Below are 18,655 nucleotides of genomic sequence, written 5' to 3'. Positions count from 1 at the left end.
ACAAGAAGCCAGCTCCACAGGTTTTGGCACACAAGCCAGTTACACTGAAGACGCACCGGAGACAGATCCCCCTGCCCAGAGGCCCGCAAAACCCTGGTCAGGTGCTCAGAAACACGCCAAAGTACGCAGCCAACCACCTACAGGCCAGCGGACTGCACCCCACAAAACGCACAAATGGGACCCAGAGGCACACAGCACAAGCAGACGGCGAGAGAAGCGTCCGGACACAGGGACAAGCACCAGAGAGGCGAGCACACTCCAAGAAACTGGCGGACTCATCTAGGGTCACAGACAAGCCGGGCACCGCCGCCCGCCCGGGGAGGCAGGAGCGCGCGCGCGTGCACTCATACGCACACAGTGATACACACACAGACGCAGTCACATATGTAATGCATATGGAGAAACCCTACCCCAGCCAGTCACCTCCCCGCCCCCCTCACCACTCGCCGCCTCCTGCCCCAGGCTCACCCCAGCCCCGAGCCCCTCTGGCTGAGGAGGCCCGGGTCCCGGCGGGCTGCGGGGCGCAGGGGCGCGGCCCGGCAGCCGGAGGGAGCGAGGCCAGCGTGCCGGGACCCGGAGGGCTTGGCGGCCAGTGCGGCCATTCATTCGGCAACGCCCCAGCGGCGGGGCCGCAGCTGCAGCCAGGGAGGCGGCGGCGCCGACTGCAGCTCTTGGGCAATGCAAGTTCAGTCGCTGGCCCGCAACCCGGACCAGGCCCCCCACCCGCACGCCAGCCACCACGGTTCTGGGGGACGGGAGGCTAGGGGACTGAGTCGCTGACCCCGCGCCTTGGCTCCTGGACGCTGCCCACTGCCCTCCTCGCGGTGGAGGTGGCGGCGGCCAGGTCCCCTCGGCCCTTCCGAGGCCCCCGGCCCCGGCGCTGGCACCCACGCCCCGCACTCACCGCCTGGCGAGCTATATCGGTCGCTGCCATCGCTCCTGCCTCCGCCAGGGCTGCCACCGGCGCCTCCGCAACGGGAGCTTCAGCACGAGCTACAGGAAACCGTTGAGCTCCTCCGACAAAGAGAAAGTGTTACACTTCGGGCGCGACCAAGTCCGGTGGGGGGAGGTGCAAGGGAGGGGCCCCCTCACCGCGGCTCCAACCTCTCCTCTATCGCCCACCCCCTCGGAAGTGGGGTGCGGGAAGGGGGCGGATTTAACGCGCCGCTTCCCTCTCCCGCGAGCCTAGTTCCGGCTCTCCCTGCAGCCTCAGTTGTAGGCCTTTGCGAAGGGGGGCGGGGGCTCCCCTCGGTGACCACGTCCTCTGCCCCCCCCCTCGCCACTGGGCTCCGTGGTACGTCCCGACCTCTGCTGAATTGTCACACACCCCCCTGCTCTCGCCTTACATCCCTGAGTCCCCAGACCCCGGAGGCTGGAAGGGAGCCCCCGCCCTTCGCCCCCGCCGCGCACAACTCGGCGGCTGAGCCCTGCGGTCATCCTCTCCCTCATCCCCGCCCCCTGGACCCCCTCCTCCTCCTCACCGAGATCTCTGGGTGCTTGGAGGGGAGCGCCCGCCGCTGGAGTCTCGCTGCTCCACCACACCTCCCCTCACCTCCCCCATCCCGGCCCGGGAGTGCTGCTGGGGCGGGGGCGAGTTGCGGCACCTGCCGCCCCACGGTGGAGCTTAGAAAGGAGGCGGTTGGGGGGAGCCGCACTGCGGGCCCAGCAGCTGAGCTGTGACCTGCGGAGTCCGAGGCCAGCGGTCTGAGACGAGACGTCCCTTCTGCCCTGGGGTTTCCACGCGGCGGGTGCTGTGGGCTGTCATTTCCGAGCTCACCACCGTTGGGTACTTCATACAAACGGACCCCACGCCTCCTCTCCCCACCGAGCCCTAGACGCTCAGCGTGTGAACGGAGGCTCAGACGACTCACTCCCTCGTAGTGCCTGGACCGCCGGGGAGTCTCAGAGGAGGGGCTTGGGGCTGAAGGCTCCCAGCTCAACTGAAGGGGATATTGGGGAGGAGCGCGGAGCTGCCTCCGGTGACTCTGTCCCGCCCCCTGATTTCCCCTTAACCTTGGGTCAGCCCGAGACTAGGCGGCCGCGGCGTGCAGGAGACCTTCCGAAGGCAGAGGCTCTGCCCGCCTGCTTTCCTTTTCCTCCCGGCCCACCGCCACCGCGGGTCCCCTCCCTTGCCCTCGGCACCTCTCCCCGTCTCCGGCCTGTCGCCCCGCACCCCCTCTCCTGGGAGTGGCCCCTTGTTAGCTTCTAGTGACAGGCGAACCCTGGCAGGTTTGGCGTGCCCGAGGCCCGAGCGGGCGGGACAATCCACTCCACTCCACTCCTTAAGAGGACAGGTGCCCTGGTCTCGGAGAGGAACTCAGACCCTCGAGTGGAACCCGGGACCGCGGGGGGAGACAGATCCATGGGAGAAAGCTGGGCCCGCGAGGGGGCTGGGATGCAGCGTGGGAAATGGCCCAAGGCGGAGCGGCTGAGGCGGGGGCAGGAGGGAGGAAAGAAGAAAAACGGGAACCAACGAGAGAGAAGGAGAAGGGACCCAACCCAGAGGCCCGTGCGCGCGGGGAGGGGGGAAGGCAGAGAAATTGGGGTGGCCATATGAAGCGCTCCCCTGGCAGTGTTCACCTGCCGGGACAGTGCTGCTCACACTGTCTCAGGGAGCTCTTTACGTGCGTGTGAACCTTGAGAACAAGGACTCCGCAAAATGCGTCCCCCAGTGCCTAGTTCGGGGCCTGGCATCCACCAAGCGCCCAATTAAGCATTTCCCGAACAAGCGGGCAGAGGACTTGGATTGGGAGGAGGGATACAGAAGAAAGAAGAGACACAATCAAGAGGTGACTGTAGGGACAGAAGAGCCAAGTATTGGAGGTGCCAACTGTGCTGGAGACCTAGGAGGCGCCGAAAGAGAAGGGCCTGGCACAATCTGGGACAGTACAGGGGAGTTCTGTAGACAGACAGCGCAGGCCCACAGGGCAGATGGTGGTGGCAGAGAAGAGGGGCGGCTGTTGTCTCCAAGGCCCACCAGGGCGCTGGGGCAGGGCCTGGGCGAGGCGCCAGGCCCTGGATTGGGGTGGCAGCCATGTGCGGGGGCAGGGCTGTATATGAGGAACCGCTGTAAGGTTGGGCCGGGACCGGATGGGGGCGGGGAGTCAGAGGGGACTGGCCGCTTCCAGACTGGGTGTCTGGCAGGGAGACAGGTCTTCCCTGCAAAGACTGGGGCATGGAGGACGGGGAGGGGCTGGAGCTCATTAGCTCTGACCCGGACGTGGGATCTGGGTGACTGCGGGACGAGAGGCGCACATTTGGAAAGCAGAGCTGAGAGCTGATACCCGGAGCCTCGGCGAGCCGGCGGAGGGCCCAGCAGAGCTGGGCTGGCTGACTGCGGGGCTCCCGGGGAATCCTGCTTGCCCCCAGCAGCACCGCCCTCCCGCCTTAGCGCTCCACGCTCCCCAAAGCTCCGTGCATTTCGGCCCAACGCTGGGGGTACCTTAGCGGGGAACCCTTGGTGCCCCGCCAGTGTGCCCCCCTCTGCCCACCTGTCCCTAGGGACCCTCAGAACCTCGCGGAGGCCTCCGCCTCCAAAACGCTAGACCTCGCAGACTGGAACCAAGTGTGTAACTCAAGTCTCCCTCAACCCCTTGGTCCCTGCAAGACCTGTCACCTGCGTCTGCAAGTGCCTCCCGGGGCTTGGGCTTCCCGGTTTCCGTGGGGTGTGGCTTGCTGTTGATGTGTGAGTAGGCGTGCATTTGTCTGTATCAGTGTGCGTCAGCTGTGTCTGTGTGTTTCAGTGCATGTCAGTGTGTGTGTGTACGGGCATGTGCTTACTCCTATGTTTGTATTTGTTCTTGTGTACCTGCCAGTGTGTGTGTTTCAGTGAGTGTGTCTGTGTCGATGTGTGTGTGTGAGTGTGAATTTTTGGTGTGTGTTGGTATGTATGAGAAGGTGTGCGTGCCAGTATTGTGTGTGTGTTAGTGTGTGCATGTCAATGTGTGTGTCAGTGGCTGTGTGCGTATGTGTAGAGAGGTTTTAGCTCACTGCGTTCTGGGCTTTACATACCTTACCTGACTCAATGCAGGAGGCCAGTAACTGAATGCTGTGGATTATAATACTTATTTAAACAAAGAAGCTTGGAGGGAGGGAGGGGAAAAAATAAAATGAAAACAAAGAAATTTGGAAATTCGCTGGGTTTGTCTTTGGTGCTGGGTCACTTGCCCAGGCACGGGGCAGACACGGGAAGGCCGAGGCAAGAGTCAGTTGCTCCGACCAACTGACGAGTGGTCAGTTGCTTTCTTGCATGTCTGTCCCTGTTGATGAGTGGGACCAAAAGATCCCCTTCCTGAAGAGGCACTGTGGACCCTCAGGCCCTGCCATGAACATGTCTTCATGTTCGATGTGTCCTGGTGGGGTCCCTTGGGCGCAGCACAGTTATCTGGCAGGTGCTCAATGTTTGTTGAGTGAATGAATAAACGGAAGCCTGTAAATGTGGTGTTTTCAGTGTTTCCACTGTCCTTAAGGAAGCTGGAGCAAGCAGCGACTTCCCCAGGCCAGCAGGTGACTGTCATTAATTTGCTAATGTTGTTTGTGGAACCGGACTCCCCGGGGAGGGGAAATGGCCCTCCCTGCTAGATAGGAGGGGGCCTAATTATAGTCAAGCTTTAGCAAAGTCACCCTGACGGCTGGGGCGGGGGTGCTCAGACTGGATGGGGGAAGGGGGACAGGGCAGGGGAGGAGGGCCGTGAAGTGGAGCTAAGAGCTCAGCAAAGGGCTTTGTCCTGAAACTGTGGCTTTATGAAAGGAGAAAGAGGATACTAGAGTTGGTCTAAAGTGGAGACGCTCTGAGAAGCATCTGAAAAGTAAGTTCAGAAAGCTGGAGGAAGAGGACAGGGTGAAGCAGGGGGAAAATGATCTGAGATTAACCAAATGCAGACAGTGCTGATAGAACCAGAAACTCAGTGAAGGGCTGAGTCAGGATGAAGTAAGGATTCCTTTGTGCATCATTACCTGTCGCCCCTGGCTTTACATTATTTTATTCCAGTGCTTCTCAAAATATGTCATTGTCTAGCAGTCTCAGCATCACCTGGGAAGTTAGAAATGCAAATTCTCAGGCCCCAGGCCAGACAGACCTACTGAATCAGAACCTTGAGGACTGGGACCCTTTGAATAAGTAAGTCCTCCAGGGGATTCTAATTTATGCTAAGGTTTGAGAACCACTGGTTTATCTGAAATCTAGCCATGGAGGGATGGGACACAGGACTGGGTAAAGTTTGGCAGGATATTGAGGGAAAATTCTGAAGCCTGGGCTGTAGCGATAATGGCAGATCCTGGTGGATTTCTACCAGTGGGCAGCATGAGAGTACAGAGTGCCTAGGGTTGGAGAAGAGGTACCAGAAAGATGGAGAGGGGACCCCTGTAGGGAGCTGGAAGTTTCTAAAGATAAACTTTGCTTCCTTTGAAATTTTACTCTTCATTCCACAAATATGAGCTGCATATCAGCCACTGTGCTCAGTGCCAGAGGACTCAAGAAAAATGGGTGCCAAGCACCTTTGCCATGACCTGAGGGAGCGCCCAGGCCAGGTGCCAGATGATGGTTCCACAAACAACCAGTAACGTGATAAGTGATATAATCAGTCAGGAGCAAGACCTTGGAGAGGTGGAGACCCAGAGAGGTGAGGGAAGGCACCTCAAGGCCCATTTGGGGACTTCCGTGGTGGTCCAGTGGTTGGGGCTCCACGCTTCCGGGGCGTGGGTTCGATCCCTGGTCGGGGAACTAAGCGCCCACATGCCCGTGCGGTGTGGCCAAAAAAAAAAAAGACCCATTTGGATTGAATCTTGAAGAAAGAGTAGTAGCTTATCTGGCCATCAAGGGGTGGGGGGAACAGTAGAAGAACACTATATGTAAAACCACAGAAGAAAAGGACAGAACATTTAAGGAATTCCAACTCTTGGCCAGAGGGAGTGGTGGAGGAGAGGAGAGCGGTTGTAAATGCGGCTGGAAGAGAAGGTGGGGTCAGAGCTGGAAGGGGCACGTTGGTCATATGCCAAAGAGCTTAGCCTTCATGCTCAAGAGTAGGGATTCTCGAGCTGTGCTCTCCAGGGACAACGCCTGCTCGTTCTGGAACCAGGCCCGGTGCAAATGAGACGGATGCTCACAGTGAAAAACAAATCAGTTAATGGGTAGAAACTTCTCTATTTTAATTTTTTTAACCATAAAGTTTTGCTCAGTCTTTGACAGATGCTCCTTCTTATCTGCTAGCAAGCAACAAAATGAGTGAACATGTAGCAAAAGAATATTAAAGACAATCCCAGGACTGATTATGCTTAATTCAACAGGTTATTTCTTTTTCATGGACATCTGTGCTTGTGGCTATGATTTTGTGTTGCACACACATAATGTAGACGTATTTTCTGCTAGCAGAAGTGTTCTTTTGAAAAGTGTTCTATTTCATCTGATGCGATATCCTATATCAATTATTTCCTGGCATTCTAGAAAGACCATCATGACTTCCAGCTGCCGTGCCACCTGAACCAGTTGGAGAAACTGTCCATTAGATGGTGAGGAACCACCGAAGGGTTTTGAGCAGGGGGGCGATATGAATACATTTGCAATTTTGAAAGGTCACTCTGGCTCCAGGTTGGGGAGAAGATTGGAGCAGAGAGCAATTGAAGCGATTAGGACTCAGGAACCAGAACACTGTTGTAGCAGTTCAGGCAAGAAATGATGGTGACAGTGACATGGGACTGGAGTAGCATGGAGGGAACAGAGTCTGCTTTAAAATGGGCCACCCATTAAGGGCCTTGTGTGCCCTGCTAAGGATGCTGAGGTTTCACCCTGTAGGGAATAAAGAGCCTTTGCAGCAGTGTTTCTTGGTGGACGGTACCCGAGCTGCATCAGAATCACCCTTACTGCTTCTTATAGAGGCCAAGGCCTAGACCCCACCGCAGACCTGCCGAGACAGAATCTTTGTTTGGTAGAAGTATGGGTGTGTAAGAAGATTTCCAGGTGGTTGTGAGGTGCATCGCAGCTGGAGAACCACCATGTAAAGGTTATTGAGCAGTGACATGGCAGTGAGATCTATGTTTACACAGCACACTTGAGTCACCACAGAAGAACTCATTGAATGAGGGCAAGACCAAAGACAGGGAGACCAGTTAGGAGGCTACTGCCATAGTCCTAGGCTGGCTTTCTGTGTTGGGCAAGAGCCAGAACTCAAGAGAAGGCTGGGCACACTGCCCATATCAGGGATACTAATTGTCCTTAGACCCTGATTTGTACACATAGACTTAGACAAATGATACAATCTTGTGTTTCCTCAAACAATTCTTTTTTTTTCTTTTTGGCTGTGCCAGGTCTTAGCCACTGGACCACCAGGGAAGTCCCCCTCAAACAATTCTTGTTCACCACAATTAGTCCTCAGTGGTCTTCCCAGAATCACAGAGTTAGTCTAAGATGTGTAATCATGTCAGATGCGTTGTGTACCTACCAGGGCACTGCACTAGGCACGGGGAGAGGTAGAGAGAAATATGAGGTATGGCTTCTGTTCTGAAGGAAGTTCCTGTCTAACTGGGGAGACGAGATATATATGCACTAAAAGTCAAATAGTAAATAACAAATGTGTCTTAAGGCAGTATCCAATATGAAGCATAGACAATAAATACAATGCTCTATTTCTGTTTTCTTTTTCTTTTGTTTTGTTTTTTGCTGCGCCGTGCGGCTTGCAGGATCTCAGTTCCCCGACCAGGGATCGAACCTGGGCCACGACAGTGAAAGCGCCGAGTCCTAACCACTGGACTGCCAGGGAATTCCCCCAGGGCTCTAGCTCTTAACCTAGTGGTGATCACATGGGTGTTTGCTTTATAAATATTGATTTTTGCTTTATCTTTCTGCTTTAGGAACTCTTTGGGATATGTGTTACATTTCACGAGATAAAAGAAGGTTTAAAAAGACAATAAGTTCTGTGAGTTGAATGACATTCACCCACAGCCCCTAGACATGGTACAGAATCTAGAGAAAGAAGGTCTCTACCCAGTGACCCTGCAGTCTTCCACAGATGAGCCACCAGCACTGTGAAAGGATTGAAATGAGCCACATAGATGGAATCAAGATGGTAACGACACTCAGTGAGATACTGGCCTCACCATCACCACCATTAGTCATCGGTTAAGGTGAAGTCTTTTTTTATCAATCTGTCAATGCTTTGCATTTAGGTATTGATTTAGCTTTGCATTCATATACATGTGCACATGGAGGCGTGTGCTCGCGTACATGTGCACACACACACACACACACACACACACACACGCACAGCGTCTTATTCCAAAACAGATTTTATGGATCAATAAACTGGGAATAGAACATCGGTATCAAAAAGGAGAATTCAGATATGCTGAATCTAGTGGGTTGATATAATTGCCATGATTAAGCTTTAAATAGGATTCTTAGCTTCTTGGAAGATATAACAAAAGGAGAAATACTAGCTGGCTTAGTTTTACGTATTTTCTGTACACAGGGATCCCTGATTCATTAATCTCACAAATATTAATAGATAACCCACTGTGTGCCAAGTCTTAGACTAGGTGCTGGAGATCATTGGTGAGTAAAAACAAACTTGGTCCTGGCCTTCATGGAGCTTATGATCTAGTAGGGAGGACAGACAAACATCAAATAATCACATAAAATGAAGAAATAAAACTGCAGTAAGAGCAATTAAGGACATACTTATTGGGGGGGCGGTGCAGATTTGACTTAGTCTAGCTTGTCAGTGTAGGAGGCTTCGTGGAGGAAGTGATGTTTAAATCGAGATCTGCGGATTAAATAAGAGTCAGCTAGGTGAAGGGAGGACGGGAGTGGGAAGGGCATTCCAGGCAAAGGAAAGAGCATGTTCGAAGGCTCTGTTCAAGAAGCGGAAAGGAAAAAAAAAAAAAGAAGCGGAAAGGAAGCTGGTGTTCCTGGAGTACAGACAGACTGGAGGGGAATGAAATGAGGCTGCAGACATAGGCACAGAGCCAGATAATCAGGGCCCTTGGCCATTGTACAGAGCTGTTTGGACTTTTTTACCCTAAGCAATGGGAGCCACTGAGGAGTTTGTGACAGGAGTGTGGCATGATCAGACTCGTGTTTTGAAAAGTTCCTTGGCTTCAGTATGCAGAGCATATTGAAGAGAAGAAAATGGAGGCAGAAAACCAGTTAGGGGAATTCCTTGGCAGTCCTGGTTAGGACTCGGAGCTTCCACTGCAGGGGCACAGGTTCGATCCCTGGTCTGGGAATTAAGATCCCACATGCTGCACGGCACGGCCAAAAAAAGAAAGAAAGAAAAAAAGAAAAAACCGTTAGGAGGCTCTTTTAGTCTTCCAGCTGAAAGATCATGGAGGCTTGTACTAGGGCAGTAGAAGTAGAGATGGAGAGAAGAGAACTTATTGGGGAGCTATTTAGAAGGTAAAGACAACCCAGATTTGGTGATGTGGGAGACGAGGAAGACAGATATGCCGAAGTTGACTCTTAAGTTTCTGACTTATATGGTCCTGCAATTCGTTGAAATGGGGAACACTGGAGAACCTCAGGTTCGAGGAAGAGAGAGAAAGTCTTTGGCTCCAGTTTGGGATTAGCTTGAGTTTGAGATGCTTTTGAGACATTGAAGGGGAAGATGTCGAGTAGGCAACTGGAGCTCCCAGAAGAGGGGCCAGGACCAGAGCTATAAATCTAGAAGTCATTGGTGTATAGGTAGTGTGTAAAGCCATGGGAATAAATGAAATGACCTAGGGAGAAAGTAAAGAAAGGACCCAAGACTGATCCCTGAAAAACACCAGCATTTCGAGAAGAAGAACCTGAGAAGGGAACTGCAAAGGAGAAACTAGAGAGGTTGGAGGTAAACCAGGATCATGGGCTGCCGAAGCCCAAGGACAAGAGGATTTCAAGAAGGTCGTCAACAGAATTGAATACTGCCAAGAGGTCAAAGGAAGTAAGGGAAAACTGTTCACAGACTTTAGGGTCCATGGAGGTCATTGAGCTCAACAAGAGCTGTTTCAGGGGAGACATGGTGGCAAAAAATGGCTTGAGCGTGTGGAAGAACGATTGGGAAATGACTAAATGGATTCAGGAAATATAGTCAGTTATTTGGGGAAGTTTGGCTGTGAAGGAAAACAGAGATGGTAGCTAGAGAAGGATGTGGGAGGTTGGAGTTTCTTTAAAGATGGCAGAAAAGACCTGCGAAGGTTTGAATGTTGTTGGAAAGGATCCAGGTGAGAGAGTGATAGAAGATGTGCAGTAATGTGCTGCTAAATGTTTGACAGCTGGTTCTCTGAGAAGGAAAAAAAAGAAAAAAGCAACCCTGATATGCAGCATTTGCTTATTTCCGTGGTGTAAATATTCTCACCACAACTGATTTCAAGCTCTCAATGTGAGTGCGTTCTCAAGCCCTGCAAGTAGGCTCCAGCACACCACCAACGGCAGAAAGCATTGAAATATTTATCAGTTACCTTTTTCTTTTGTCAATTTCTTGTACGTGTCCTTTGCCTGCTTTTATACTGGAACACTTTTTTCCTTGTTAATTCATATGAGCTCTTTATATATATGGATATTAACACTGTCATTTATTTATAGCAGACTTTTGTGGAAAGAAGTTTAAAATATTTGTACAGTCAAAATCTATCAGTATTTCCCTTTATGATTTTTTCCCTTGGTGTTCTGCCCTTCTTTGTGAATTAGTAAATTGGCCCTCTGCTTTGATTTATGTGAAATTGGCTCTCATGAACTAGCTTTCCTGAGGCTGAGGTGTTTTAAATCTCAAAGGTGATGAACAGACTGTGGCTCTTAGTGAATCCACCAAGGTACTAACCATCTTGTGAGTTCTTCTGGTGGCCAGGTAACACCTCTAACCTCATCTTTTCAATTCCTTATTTCAGATATCATACTAAGACAGAAGGCACTTGCCAAGAGCCTGCCCTCTCTTTTAAAATTTCTACTCCAATAATTTGAATCTGCGTTTCAATCACCTGCACAGATATTCTCCCTACCACGGCAAATAAGACATTCAGGGACTTTTAGTAAGCTAGTGACATGATTCTATCATCACCTGCCGAGAAGGACCTCAAGAGATAATCAGACCTAGTATTTTGCTCCTAATAGAAGTAAGTAAAGTAAAATTGTAACCATTGACTTTAGCACATATTTTCCATACTCAACTGGTCAATATTAAATAACTTGATAAAGTAGATTCATTCACCTCAGGCCATATTGACTTGCAGCTAATTCAACCAAGCCCGCTCATGGGTAATTCATGTTACTTAAAATCAGACATCCCATAGTGTCAATCACCAGCTGCAGGATCAAGTCAAGGATACGGCCAGGGCTTCCCTGGTGGTGCAGTGGTTGAGAGTCCGCCTGCCGATGCAGGGGACACGGGTTCGTGCCCCGGTCCGGGAAGATCCCACGTTCCGCGGAGTGGCTGGGCCCGTGAGCCATGGCTGCTGGGCCTGCGTGTCCGGAGCCTGTGCTCCGCAACGGGAGAGGCCACAACAGTGAGAGGCCCGCGTACCGCAAGAAAAGAAAAAAAAATGGATACGGCCAGGGTTTCCAGGGTTGGGAAGCCAGTGGAATGAATTCACTTATTTGTTTATTCAATAAAGGTTTACAGAGCACTGTACATAACGCTGGGGATACAGCAGTGAACAAGTGCTATTATGGAACTTACAGTCTAGGTGGGCGTGGAGGGAAAGACATACAGGCTATTATAACACAACGTGATAAAGAGAACCACTGGATGCTACGGGGCCCTCAGGGGATGGGGACCTAATTCTGGTAATTAAGTAAGGCTTTCCAGAGGTAGTGATAACTAAGTTGAGGCCTGAATGGCAGTAGGAGTTGGGCGAACAAGACAAAGGCAATGATCATCTCATCAAGCTGAGGTCTAAGAAGAAAACACTAGTAACCAGAAATGGGTGGAGAAATGCCAGATGGTCAGCAAAGGTTCAGAGGTGGGTTCCAGTGGTGTGAGTCCATTATCTTGAGCTAGAGTCAAAAACCAAGGGTGGGGCTTCCCTGGTGGTACAGTCGTTAAGAATCTGCCTGCCAATGCAGGGGACACGGGTTTGAGCCCTGGTCTGGGAGGATCCCACATGCCGCGGAGCAACTAAGCCCGTGCGCCACAACTACTGAAGCCTGCACGCCTAGAGCCCATGCTCCGCAACAAGGGAAGCCGCTGCAATGAGAAGCCCGCGCACCACAACGAATAGTAGCCCCTGCTCACCACAAGTAGAGAAAGCCCGCACGCAGCAACAAAGACCCAATGCAGCCAAAACTAAATAAATTAAATTAATTAATTAAAAAAAAAAAACAAGGGTGAGCATGGATGTGTATATTGCAGGTGGGGGAGTAGGTTCCAGAATTAAGAACCTTTCATTCTCCTGCAGAGACATGGGGCGTGGGGACTTTGAAGAGCAAGTACTTTAAAAAAAAATATTTAGGGCTTCCCTGGTGGCACAGTGGTTGAGAGTCCGCCTGCCGATGCAGGGGACACGGGTTCGTGCCCCGGTCCGGGAAGATCCCACGTGCCGCGGAGCGGCTAGGCCCGTGAGCCATGGCCGCTGAGCCTGCGCGTCTGGAGCCTGTGCTCCGCAACGGGAGAGGCCACAACAGTGAGAGGCCCGCGTACAGCAAAAAAAAAAAAAAAAAAATTTAGTTGTTTATTTGGTTGCACTGGGTCTTAGTTGCGGCACGCGGGCTCTTTAGCTGCGGCATGCATGTGGGATCTAGTTCAATGACCAGGGATCAAACCCAGGTCCCCTGTATTGGGAGCTCGGAGTCTTAACCACTGTGCCACCAGGGAAGTCCCAGCAAGTACTTTTTAAAGTAAGCAAACAACAAGGTCCTACTGTATAGCACAGGGAACTATATTCAGTATCCTGTGACAAACCATAATGGAAAAGAATATGAAAAAGAATATGTATATGTATAACTGAGTCACTGCTGTACAGAAGAAATTAACACAACATTGTAAATCAGCTATACTTCAATAAAATTTGAAAAAAAAGTAAGCAAGGCAAAAATAAGCATGCCTCAAGTGCAGGTAAGATCTTAGCAGAAAGGACAAACACCCTTTCTGGAAGCTTGCTTTTATATGGAATGCCCCATTCCCACTCCTTGGAGGGAACATATGTGACCTTTGCTGAGCTGGAATAGTACAGAGGTTCTGCTAGGATTATGGCAGGTTATTGATTAATGTCATGCTCCATATTGTAGAACTCAGGGACAGAACGCAGTGTTTTTTGACCTGTTGGCAAATAGTCAAAGTAGCTTCCTGAGGAAGATCTGGGCTTCACTATAAGTAGCTTCATGGCCCACCTCCAGAAGGCATATGACCTTCCATTTAGGTGAGACCAGAGGTCGAGCTTCTCAATTTTCGTAACAGAATATCTACCAACCACCTCCTCTATAGGTTTCCAAAATAAATGGATCAGTCCTCCATAAACAACAGAGAGAAAATACTAGCTAAGCCATTATCAGAGATGACAGGTTTAAATGGCCTGCCATGCAGTTCTTCTTTTAAAATTAATTAATTAATTATTTATTTAGCTGTGTCGGGTCTTAGCTGCCATGCATGGGCTCTTCATTGTGGCACGCAGGCTCACTAGTTGTGGCTTGCTGGCTTAGTTGCCCCTCGGCATGTGGGATCTTAGTTCCCCAACCAGGGATCAAACCCAGATCCTCTGCATTGGAAGGTGGATTCTTAACCACTGGCCCGCCAGGGAAGTCCCCTGCCATGTAGTTCTGATCACAAATCTAGATAAGAGAACTGAAATTTTAGGAAAGTTTGCTTGGGTTGTGGCATCCACATTTTTTCCATTGTAGGTCACATGATAAAAGATGGAGATATGTACAGGCTGCATACATTGATAGTAATAGTGAAATATGGCTTGTTGGCTGGTCAACTATATGGACTGTAGAGACAGTAATACAAAAGCATCCCCCAAAAGTTTAACCGACTGTATTCATTCAAAAGCGCACATTTGTAAGTCTGTTGGTCGTTGGTCAGTTTTGATTGATTCAATAATAAGAGTAGAACACTGACACTTAACAAAATGACCTGGAACAGTGAGACCTAATTCAGTCTGGGGCTGTCTTATGCTGACTTCAGAGACAGACTCCTGATGCGGGCTTCAATTTTGGCAGTTTTAAGAAAGAGAACACACTCTAAGCTGCATCAGGAGGACCTTACTTAACCTTGTCTAGAGCTTGGCCATCCAACCTAAGACGTTGGGATAATGTTCACCTGCAAAATTCTGGGTGAATCCAGTTCACTGAGCTGAACGTTGACACACACTAGTAGTGGGTTTGAAAATTTAGTTGTAAGCAAAGTATAAATGAATAAATGACAACCTAATACTGCCTGTACTCCCAAGACAGTCATAAAATTGTCTTTTAAAGTATATTTTGGGGCTTCCAGGGTGGCGCAGTGGTTAAGAATCCAACTGCCAATGCAGGGGACACGGGTTTGAGCCCTGGTCAAGGAAGATCCCACATGCTGCGAAGCAACTAAGCCCGTGCGCCACAACTACTGAGCCTGTACTTTAGAGCCCGTGCGCCACAACTACTGAAGCTCGTGCGCCTAGACCCCGTGCTCTGCAACAAGAGAAGCCACTGCAATGAGAAGCCTGCGCACCGCAACAAAGAGTAGCCCCCGCTCGCCACAACTAGAGAAAGCCCGCGCACAGCAACGAAGACCCAACGCAGCCATAAATAAATAAATACATAAAATTGTAAAAAATAAAGTATATTTTGTTTGTTTATGAAATTAAAGGATTGTGTGTGCTCACCAAAACCTATGAACCTGATGGATTGTGTGGTGTGTGAATTATATCTCATTAAAATTATTACACTAGGGCTTCCCTGGTGGCGCAGTGGTTGACAGTCCGCCTGCCGATGCAGGGGACACGAGTTCATGCCCTGGTCCGGGAAGATCCCGCATGCCGCGGAACGGCTGGGCCCGTGAGCCATGGCCGCTGAGCCTGCGCGTCCGGAGCCTGTGCTCCGCAACGGGAGAGGCCACAACAGTGAGAGGCCCGCGTACCACAAAAAAAAAAAAAAAAAAAAACCAAAAAACAAAAACTATTATACTAGAGGGACTTCCCTGGCAGTCCAGTGGTTAAGACTCCGTGCTTCCACTGTAGGGGGCACGGGTTTGATCCCTGATCAGGGAACTGGGATTCCTCATGCTGCGTGGCATTGGCCAGGAAAAAAACCTATTATACTAGAGAAAAATAAAACCTATCAGCCTCTTCTGACCACCTCACCACTGTGCCTTAAACTCCCCTGGGCCCTCTGCATCCTACCGGGCTACGCGAAATACAGGACAATCAATAATTCCTGGCACCGGCCAAGCATGGCCCAGGCCTGGAAGCTGCCTCTGACCCTGCTGTTATTGCTCTTGCTGTTTTGGCTTACAGATGCCTGACTCTGCGTATCTGGACTAAGGTAAGAGGCTCCTTCCTCCAGTCCTGGGTTCTCAGGATCCTGTGGTCTAAACTCTCCTCTGCACCCCTCCCCTTGCACCCAGGGAAGGGATCTTCGCACAATGGTGACTTATTTTCCACCAATATAGTGCAGAACTCTTCAAAATCTATGAATGCCTTGAACTCAAGAAGGCTCAGCGATGGAAAATGAGGGATTTCCAGTCACCATCTGCCCAATCCACATGTCCAGTTGGAGTCTGCATTTCCTTGAACAAATCAACAGAGCTTTTGTTTGTCCCCTGCAGTTTCAAGTTCAATGTGCTCAGATGTCTTGTCACATCCATAAGAAAATATAAGCTTGTGAATCACTGGAAGTCTAACAAATTGGACTTGGGGACTCATTCCAAAAAGTCCTTGATTGGAGATGGCAGCTCGGTAAATCTCCATACTTGGGATCAATCTCTTCTAAATAGCTCCTAAACTGCTCATGATTAAAGGCGTGAGCACAGAGGAAATTCATAATCTTCATTGCTCTCTCCATCCCACCATGTGGTAAACTGGACTTGCAAAATTCATGGCATGAGGTATGAGGCAATGACAGCTGGGCCCCCAAATTTCTCTTGGCTTGAATACATTGTTTAAATCTTATTTGCCTTTCAAAGCAGGCGCTCCATGTATAACAAGTGAATTTTTCCATGTTTAGAACTTTTTAAAGTCCTTTAAAAAAGCTGGTTAGGGGCTTCCCTGGTGGCGCAGTGGTTGAGAATCTGCCTGCCAATGCAGGGGACACGGGTTCGAGCCCTGGTCTCGGAGGATCCCACATGCTGCAGAGCAACTAGGCCCGTGAGCCACAACTGCTGAGCCTGCGTGTCTGGAGCCTGTGCTCCGCAACAAGAGAGGCCGCGATAGTGAGAGGCCCACGCACCGCGATGAAGAGTGGCCCCCGCTTGCCGCAACTAGAGAAAGCCCTCGCACAGAAACGAAGACCCAACACAGCCATAAATAAATAAATAAATAAAAATTTAAAAAAAAAAGTTAATACTTAAAAAAAAAAAAAAAGCTGGTTGCGACCTCCTAATTCATGTGCGTTGGCCTTAAAAACAAAGCATGGGGACTTCCCTCCCAGTCCAGTGGGAGCATGGGTTCGACTCCTGGTCGGGGAATTAGATACCACGTGCTGCAACTAAGAAGTCCGCATGCTGCAACGAAGACCCAACACAGCCAAAATAAATAAATTTTAAAAAAGCGTGGACCTTGGGGCCAGACCCTTTAGGTTTAAATCTCAGTATGTCTCTTGCTAGCTATATGTCTTAGGCAAAATGCTTAACCTCTCTGTGCCCCAATTTCTTCTTTCCCTGTAAAATTCAGGTGATGATAATAAGATTACCTATGTTAGGGGGTTATTATGAGGATGAAATATGTTAAAATTTATAAAATGCTTAGAACAGTACTGACATATAATAAAAGCCGTTAAGTATTAGTTATTAAGTAAATTAGATTAGTTAATTTAGCTAAAAATCTCAGGCAGGCACAAACAACAACTCCCCCTTTCCCAGGCCATGTTTGGGTCTGCAAGCTTCGTGTCAGACACCTTGGATGTCCATTCACTCTCCTGGGTACTCTAAGTCCTCTTCTTCAGTCAAATTAGAGCACTTGAAACCTGTGTATTTGGTCACCTTTGCAGGATCACTTTCCCTGAGTTTTACTTCTAATGCTATACCTTCCACTTTTTTTTGTTTTTTTTTTTTTTGCGGTACGCGGGCCTCTCACTGTTGTGGCCTCTCCCGTTGCGGAGCACAGGCTCCGGATGCACAGGCTCAGCGGCCATGGCTCACGGGCCCAGCCGCTCCATGGCATGTGGGATCTTCCCAGACCGGGGCACGAACCCGTGTCCCCTGCATCGGCAGGCGGACTCTCAACAACTGCGCCACCAGGGAAGGCCATATACCTTCCACTTTTGATCATTACAATAAAGAGTCATGTAAAATGCTTTTTTGCTGACTATTAAAAAATATTGTTAAGGACAGTATCCAATATAGTACATATTTGCACCTCCAGCCCAAACTGTCCAGCTCCAGCCTCATGTATGCAGGTGCCCGTCTGGCATTGCCACTTAGATATTTCAAAAGAAACAGACTCAACAAATTCAAGAACAAATACATCATCTCCTCCCTGCTCTTGACCCTCAACCTGATTTTCATCAGTGTCCCACCTCTCAGAGCATGGTACCACCATTTAGCCTGTCACACAGATCAGAATCATAGGAGTCATCCTTTTTTTTTTTTAGTACAAAACAATAAATTTTTATTTGTTCACAGTTAAACACAAGCAACTGCCTTGACATTTTAGAACATTCTAAGAAGGACAGCAAACCCTTTTGATTCCAATTCCCATTCACTAAGTTTGTATCGTTATATTATAAATGTAAATTTATTATTAATGGCACAAGTAACACATGAATCCATTCTTTTTTTCTTTTAAATTAATTTTTATTGGAGTACAGTTGATTTACACTGTTGTGTTAGTTTCTGCTGTACAGCAAAGTGAATCAGTTATACATATACATATATCCACTCTCTTTTAGATTCTTTTCCCATATAGGTCATTACAGAGTATTGAGTAGATTTCCCTGTGCTATACAGTAGGTCCTTATTAGTGATCTATTTTATATATAGTAGTGTGTATATGTCAATCCCAATCTCCCTATTTATCCCTCCTCCCCCTTCCCCCTTGGTAACCATAAGTGTGCTTTCTACATCTGTGACTCTGTTTCTGTTTTGTAGACAGGTTCATTTGTAGCCTTTTTTAAAGATTCCACATATAAGTGATATCATATGATATTTGTCTTTGTCTGATTTACTTCACTCAGTATGATAATCTCTAGGTCCATCCTACATGAATCCATTCTTTTTTTTTTTAAATGTCTTCTATTTATTTTTATTTTTTTGGCTGCTCTGGGTCTTTGTTGTGGTGCACAGGCTTCTCATCATGGTGGCTTTTCTTGTTGCGGAGCACAGGCTCTAGGCATGCGGGCTTCAGTAGTTGTGGCTTGCGGGCTCTAGAGCGCAGGCTCAGTAGTTGTGGCACATGGGCTTAGTTGCTCCGTGGCATGTGGGATTTTCCCGGACCGGGGCACGAACCTGTGTCCCCTGCATCGGCAGGCGGACTCAACCACTGCGCCACCAGGGAAGCCCCTCCACTCTTATTTTAAAAAGAAAACAAAAACAAAAGAATAAAGTAAAAGTTCCCTTTCATC

General features: G+C 49.5%; 1 protein-coding gene and 1 long non-coding RNA gene across 18 annotated transcripts in view; one reads left to right on the top strand and one right to left on the bottom strand.

The window, feature by feature from the left end:
- The window catches only part of SEPTIN6 (septin 6), a 65,587-nt gene extending 63,690 nt beyond the window's left edge, over positions 1–1,897 (bottom strand). For 4 of the 17 annotated variants that reach the window (XR_012329277.1, XR_012329275.1, XR_012329276.1 and 1 more), the window contains exon 1: positions 905–1,282. Coding sequence is in view for 2 of the 17 variants with exons in the window: in XM_073799267.1 (XP_073655368.1) it covers positions 905–934 (30 nt within the window). In the remaining 15 variants the exon portion in view is untranslated. Of the gene's footprint in view, positions 1–904; positions 1,308–1,481 lie in introns of those variants that run through there. The other 13 variants (XM_033849113.2, XM_033849114.2, XM_033849108.2 and 10 more) reach the window with 11 other exon arrangements.
- Positions 1,898–5,379: 3,482 nt separating this feature from the next.
- On the top strand, positions 5,380–15,252 carry LOC109552467 (uncharacterized). Its single transcript, XR_002179279.3, has 5 exons — positions 5,380–5,621; positions 6,443–6,507; positions 7,846–8,118; positions 10,855–11,079; positions 14,394–15,252. It is a non-coding gene; the product is annotated as an uncharacterized lncRNA (long non-coding RNA).
- Positions 15,253–18,655: the final 3,403 nt, after the last annotated feature.

The sequence above is a fragment of the Tursiops truncatus genome, chromosome X (assembly GCF_011762595.2).
Source record: "Tursiops truncatus isolate mTurTru1 chromosome X, mTurTru1.mat.Y, whole genome shotgun sequence".
Classification (NCBI taxonomy): domain Eukaryota; kingdom Metazoa; phylum Chordata; class Mammalia; order Artiodactyla; family Delphinidae; genus Tursiops; species Tursiops truncatus.
The sequence above is the reverse complement of the archived record's forward strand: the minus strand, read 5'-3'. Positions and strand labels throughout refer to the sequence as shown.